The 7,327-nt window shown below is 41.3% G+C and overlaps 1 protein-coding gene across 2 annotated transcripts; it reads right to left on the bottom strand.

Moving 5' to 3' along the window:
• Positions 1-1,167: 1,167 nt before the first annotated feature.
• pygo2 (pygopus homolog 2 (Drosophila)) lies at positions 1,168-6,577 on the bottom strand. Of its 2 annotated transcripts, none has more exons than XM_058754376.1 (3): positions 6,331-6,577; positions 4,325-4,374; positions 1,168-4,108 (listed from the first exon to the last, which is right to left on the bottom strand). In XM_058754376.1, exons 2-3 carry the CDS (start codon positions 4,364-4,366, stop codon positions 2,477-2,479), a joined length of 1,674 nt encoding a protein of 557 aa, XP_058610359.1. In that variant the 5' UTR covers positions 4,367-4,374; positions 6,331-6,577; the 3' UTR covers positions 1,168-2,476. The 2 variants fall into 2 exon arrangements, with proteins under 2 accessions (XP_058610359.1, XP_058610358.1); XM_058754375.1 differs by having other exon boundaries at positions 1,169-4,108; positions 5,576-6,577.
• Between the last annotated feature and the right edge of the window lie 750 nt (positions 6,578-7,327).

Raw genomic sequence — 7,327 nt, forward strand, 5'->3', positions numbered from 1 at the left:
TAACAGATATGGGTGTAATGCCATAACATATTTTAATATGACTGACTTTATATTTAATGTGAATATTAAAAACATAGTAAGTTAGGCTACTTATCATAACACTTTCATTGAACAGAAAGAGAGAAAAGAACATTTACATTATCAAAGAACATTTTCATTGACAGTCTAGAGTTCAAGCACTCTCAAAAACTCCCATTAAAATCACTGAAGCTGTTTACACAGTGAAATTAATATCTTACTTACTTAGATTCGTACACACATTTGCACTTTGTTGTTTCTGACGAGAGAATTCGCCAGGAAGATGTATTCAGTCAGCGAGCGAGTGAAGAAAACACCGACATTTTAGCGATGACTCATCTGGAAGCCTCTGATTGGTCATTGCATTCATAAACTCAACGGAATCGTGTGTGATTGGTTATATCTTGGCTCAAAATTCTGAGGGGGCACTTTGAATGGGCATGACGACCATGACTAGAACAAATTTCTGTGTTAATCATTTGCAAAGTTACGGATCTGTGAATGATTTAGACATTTGCTCCGCTCATGTTTCATGAATTTGGCCATTCATAGCTTACTTTAGCATTCCGAACTAGTTTATACACCCAAGATTTGCATTTTTGAGGCATGAGTTTCCTCGGATATTTACAGCAGCTTTTTGTTTTTTTTGAGTAAAATAAGGTCTGTGGTTAATATTACTTTTAGGGACTTTTGTGTTTTGTTTTTAAACAAATTACAGTTGACAAAAAGTCACAAGAACTGATGTGTTTTATAAACTGTAGCAGTCCTTGCATAGCAACTTGTTAGCAGACCTTTTAAAAACACAAAAGCTTCAAAATACAAGACTGAGATAATTTAAGTTGTTTGCAACAAAACATGCACCCTCAAAATAATGTTAACCACAGACTTTATTTTACTCCATTCTAAAAAAAAAAAGCCCATAGGAAATTCCAGAGAAACCATGATGAATTAGTCTTCGGGGTTGCCCTACAAATTTATGAAATTGTTATAGACATCACAAATATAGTCATGAAATCACAATGGATACAAGTGTTTTGTTTAAAACATCTTAAAGACAGTTGACTGTCAGCTAACTGACAGGAGCACAAAAATGCTGTTTTTTAAATATATATTTTAAGAAACTTTTTAAATATTATTTTAAAGACTGCTGAGCTGAAATGAACACGTTAAAAAATATATCTTTAATTATATGCCTTAGTTTTTTTTTTTTTTTACCTATATTTAATTAAATAAGAAAAGGTCACAAAAAAGACTTGTAAAAAACAATTCAATTTACTTCTTTCAGTACAGAGCCAGAGGCCAGAAAACCCCACCATATTACTGCACAATGCTGGCGAATGGAGGCCACCAGAGCAAGCACATTGAACAGCATACACACAGGTACATAAAAAGTAACAAATAAGAAAAAGGCAACTTGGACAGAAATGCAGAAATAAAAAAAGAAACAAACTGCAAACATCTTACTCCGCGACAACATTTGATTTCGTTGTGTTATTTGGTCTACTTCAAAGCCCAGGATGAGGCCTAATCGAACAGTAAAAGTAACAATTAAAACAGTTTTGACAAAGTACTGCATTGGTTCACATGCAATCCAAAGACTACATACACTGATATGGTTATGGATTACCACTATCGGCTATGCCACCATCCATCATTGTCCACTTTGTGTCAAGAACAGTGAGTAGCTGTACATGAAAAGAAACAATCTAGAGTTTTATTAACAATGAATCGCAGGACTCCAATTTCTGTCAAATCGCTCGTGTATTCAAAGACACAGTGAAATGTTGATTATCTACATGTCTTATATGCCTTTTTCAGGACGCTGCCGTTTTCCTTTGGATATACTGAAATGGAAATCACTGAGAAGAGAGGAGAGGTTGTGTGGTGACTATACACTCTTGACTTAATCAAAGCATTCTTAGCCAGACATGTCAAAATTTTTGAGGTAGCAAGTTGGCATCAGTGCTTTGCAGATCAACAAGGTGGATTTTGGAAAGAAAAAAAAGATTGGACAGCTCTTTGGAGGCTGATCTTGGGTATAATCACACAAAAGGTTAAATTCTTGTACAAACATTGAATTTTGCTTTTTACTGTGGCCAGAATCAATCTGCTTCTCCAAATTTGTCACCAAGGTGAAATGAAGACCTATGAGTGCAACATCAATCAAAAACAGCTGAATTTTGAAAATGTGTCATGATGTTCTATATACAAACATTTCCAACATCTGTTTCAATGCTTTTTAATCAGAGACATGGGCCTTAAAAGTGCTTATGAGGTCTGTGAAGAAACAAATGCAAGAAGTAACATCAGATTAAGAAGTTCAGTTTTATCTGTATGTCTCGCTCTCCTCTGGTGGATTAATTCTTCACTTCCATTTCACTTTCTCACCGTGAAACACAAAACATAAAGCACCAAGAAATAAATCAAACATCCCTCTTCCCCAATCTTCTCCTCTCCTTTAGCCATCATTTGCAGCCACCAGCTGTCCTAGTCCCTGGCGCACATAAACAGCTTGAATCTCCTTTGTCTTGAGGCAGAAGTCGCAAGCCCACACCGCGGCGCTCTCCCTGGTTAGCAGCCCATACGCTGGCTCAGTTAGGCCTGTGCAGTCTCTATGGAACCATCGTTGGCAGGAGGCCTCACACAAGATGGCCTCTTGGTCATCATGCACTTCTGACATGCAGAGGCCACAAGGGAACACCATGCCTCCACCTAGCTTTGGGGGACCGGAGCCCGGGCCAGCAGAGGGTGGAGCGGGCCCACTGGGAAGCGGGGATTGGGTGTTGGGTGTGGAGTTGGAGTTGGATGGAGGATTGGGGTTGCTACCTGGGGTGTTGCCACCACTGCTGTTGTTAAGGTTGTTCTGGTTGGAGTTGGGTGGCTGGTTTGGCATTGGACCTCCAGGAGCATTGTTCTGCTGGTTGTAGGCCACTGAACCTGGAGCAGAGTTTGGTGGCGTTGGTTGTTGCTGGTTGGATGGGGTGTTGGGGCCAGGGCCACCAGTGGAGTTGGGTGGAGGATGCTGATTGGTTGGTGCTTGTTGAGGCTGGGGACCGTTATGGGGGCCAGTGGGGGACGAGTTGGGATTGGGGGGTTGAGGAGCCGACTGGGGTTGTCCTGGTGTGTTGGGGTTGGGTTGTTGGACATCTGGATGACCTGGGAAACCTCCTCCAGGCTGTGAGGGTCCAGGGGCAGGGGATGGACCAGGGGTGGCATTGTTGGATGGAGGACCGGAGGGGTTAAGGTTAGGTGGTTGCTGTTGAGAGGGAACAGGTGGACCACCACCTGGACCACCAAAGTTCTTTCCCTCTTCACCAACAGGAGGACTTGTTCCAGGGTACGGGCCATCTTGTGGAGGAGGGAACTGTCCTTGTGGAGGCATACCTGGATGTCCACCCACCATATTACCCCCACCACCTCCGCCACCCATGCCCATCATGTTCATTCCTCCTCCCATACCCCCCATAGGGTTCATGGGGCCATGCGGAGGCCCACGAGGGCCAGGGCCGCCAGGTAAGGGTGGACTGTTGAAGGGATGGCCACCTTGTCCATGTGGAGGCTGCTGCTGAGGCATCCCAAACCTTGGATGAGGTGGACCACCTCCACCTCCTGGACCGCCACCCATACCTCCAGGTGACAACATTGGATTGAAGCCCTGCCCAGGGTGCATGGGTGGGCTGAAATTGGGTGGCATGTTAAACTGGGATGGGCCTCCTGGTGGAAATCCTCCTCCACCACCTCCTCCGCCTCCACCACCTCCAAAGCCCGGCATTCCCCCAAATCCGAGTGGGTGGTGTGGTCCAGTATTCGGTGTTGGCGGACCGAAAGGGGGTCGTCGGCCAGGCTGTCCACCTCCAGGTCCACCTGGGCTGCCCATGAATCCCATACCTCCTCCCATTCGACCGGGTCCACCGTAGCCACCTCCACCACCCCCTGGACTGGGCAGAAAAGAGGCACTACCTGGACCACCCCCTCCACCAGATCGCGACGGCGGACCAAAGTCATCATCAAAAGGGTTAGAGGCCACCAGGTGATCAACCATCGGAGTAGGAGGGGGTGCAAACTCAGAGAGGTGGGAGAATGCTGCCCCCTAACGGGAAATACAAAGGGTGAGAAATGAGGTGGTAATGCTGAATTGCTGTTTCTAATGTTAATGCACTGAATTTGTCATTAAATGCAATTATTTTTCACATTTAGCTTCAAGAGGGAAGCAAGTCCACTAGAATGCGAATACCTTTGCAAATATTACAACAAAGTTAGGCTAAATATAAAATAAAGCATTAAGTCCAAAGATTCAAGAACTAACCTGAGCGTTGGACTTCCTCTTCTTTTTCTCTGGGCTCTTCATCTGGGAACCTAAGGAAGCAGAAATGGAAAGGGGGAACAATGAACAAGAATAGGGAGGGAGAAAGGTGCGGTTAGACCAAAAGCACACTTATATAAAACTTGATGCAAAAAAACGTGCACAAGATCATTTTTCACTGTAATCTGTCAGGTGGTATTAAGTGGAATTGCTCATTTACTGTTAGCATCAACTGTAAACCTGACTGGCATTTGAAGAGAAAAAGCAGAGTACTGGTAACAAACATATTTGGTAACTGACTATTTTGTTAAAAATGTGTGTTGATAGCTTTTGTCTAGGTCATGTTTTTGTTTCTATTATACAACTGTGTGGAAACAACAACCACACATCTCAGTATAATAAATACCTCCAATAAATACATACATTTCTTGAGAACCAAATAAATCAAACCATAAAAATAGAGAACAAAACCCCATAAAACCTAGATTATCAAAGTGTATCCCATGTTATTAAACACTATGACAAGAAACTGAAGACTAGAGATAGACAGATAATCAGTTTGACCAATATTTTTATGGATATACAGCAATATTTGTCTCTAAAGACCAGCACCTAACTACAGTATTCACAGTGTTACTGTGATAGTCACTTTTTAAATAATAACAACAATTATTATCATCATCCAATACATTTTCTTTTTTTGAGATTTACAGCTACACAGCAAAAAATAAACATAAGTTGACAAAAAGAAAAATTGCATACATTATTAATAATAATAATATTTTTTTGTTTAAAATCCTATAAAATATATCTCATTTAATTGTAGTCTAATTTTACTTAAAAAGGCAGCAATAAAAGAGTTTTTTTTTTATGCATATCGTTTTTCAGGCACTATCTGTCATATCGGTCTATCTCTGAAGCCAAACTTTACAGCTGATGAACTTTTATGTTTAGAGATCCCAAACCCTGATCCCAAGTAAGAGGCTTGCTTTCAGGGCAAATAACACGTTGGAAAAGAGTTGAATGCAATGTGTGTAAAACAATAAAAATAAAAATAGTAAAACAAACCCAAACGAACACGCGTGAATAGACAAGTGATGCGAGGTTGACATAAAGCTACCCAAAGACAGATCCCCACGAAAACAAGGCCACCGTACATTCAGGCATGTGCGGACAGGGAAAAGGGAGATTTGCAGCCAGAGCTGTGTGGATTCCCGCTCGGACACAGAGATGCGCTGATTGACAGTTTCCTACCTTTGCCTCGTTTTCCTTGACTCTGTCCCGCCTGCTGTCCCGCCATTAAAATGACTGTCGGTGCGGTGCCATGACACCGTTCATTTACAGAAATTACTTTATTTGACGAAAACCTCCTCGGGTCCAACGAGTATCACCCCGCAGCCCCAGGAATTGCGCGTGAAATGCTTAATTTTAACTGTACCGATGGGCCAATGAGATCAGGCACCTACTCAGCAACATGTCTGAAGGATGCATTCATGATTTGAGTCAGATTTATCATTTTCAGCCCGTTTAAACGCATGCACCCCCAAATAATAACGCGATCTGGATGAGCATCGCAGCAGATACGTCTAAAGATGTTAACCAAAAGATCTTTGCAAGCACTCAAACCAGCCGTGATAAGAAGTGATTGGGATGGACTGAATGTGAATACACATCTGCCTGCCTGTAATGTGATCACATACAGATGTGTTTCTACCTGGACGGCCGTCGAAATGTCATTCAGATGCAAGCACGCCGAGATCTTCCCCCCATTTTAAACTGCTTTCGATTCGAAACTACAGTGCGACTGTAAATGACGCTTTAAGCGTTTGAATTTAATTCAAACGTGATTTGAATTCGCGATCTAGCTACCGTTAGCCGTTTAGCCATCAGCAAGCAAGGTAAAGACGGTAAACGTTGCTCACACAGCTCATTCATATACACCTGACTGTTGCATCAAGACATGGATGTCAACCCGCATATGACAAACAATCAATGTCAAATAGACTTACGATTTAATATTTATCCCCAAACGCGAAATTGGCCATGTTAATTACGGCCTGCTCGTTGCCGGACAAAGAGGGACAGCCGGAGTCGACTCGCGCAGGGCATGTGTGGAAAATAGGGGTGGTCAGGCTAAAACAAATAAACGATTTTTACAAATTTGTTATGTTTCTGGTGATATTATAGAATTGTTTTGTATTTAAAGAAATATTAGTGACGTTTAGGTGAGGTAGACCTGATAAATGCCTGACGCTGTTTCTGTAACTGCTCAATATTTTTATCGTCGCCCCCCGTCTTTCAAACATGTGACCTGGTCGAGATCAGACCATTTTGCGAATGATGCAGGGAGAAATTGTGTGTTGTGCATTTTGCAGTGAGTTCACTGCACTGTTGTAAATAGGTATAAATTAGAATTTATTTATGATCTTGTGTAAATTGTTTTGGAGGGCATGTACTACGACCGTTTTCTAAAAAGAAAAATTGTACCCCCCGATTTGATAATAGACGCGTCTGAATGCTTGTACGGTTCAGCTGCATGAGTGGAGTTGTAGTTTTAAGACTGCCTTTTCATTAAATCAGTTTGATTTAACGTGATTTAAAAAAAAAAAAGATTTATTCCTCTATCATTTTCCTAATTAAATTAGCTTGTTCTAAATGTAAAATGCCTTTAAATTAAAAAAGTATACTTTTGTGACAAAAGCAATTTTGCATAATTTATCAACTGTAGCTATGTGAACACTGATCTCAAAAATAGAACAATAAAACAATTACAATTAAATATATATACAATCATTTATGAAAGCATGCTTTTCAATATTCAGATGTGAAGAAACAATTGCTACGAGTCAGAACAGCACACTAATGTTGGATTTTCTTTGTACTTCTACGGATCCAGGATTAGTCCCCTAAACACAAATCATAAATCACACATGTTCAGCTCAAAGGCAAGACAATTAGCTACACATAACTTTCACTGCTTTAGGAGACAGCTAAAATTTATTATAC

The sequence above is a fragment of the Onychostoma macrolepis genome, chromosome 19, assembly GCF_012432095.1.
Source record: "Onychostoma macrolepis isolate SWU-2019 chromosome 19, ASM1243209v1, whole genome shotgun sequence".
NCBI lineage: Eukaryota > Metazoa > Chordata > Actinopteri > Cypriniformes > Cyprinidae > Onychostoma > Onychostoma macrolepis.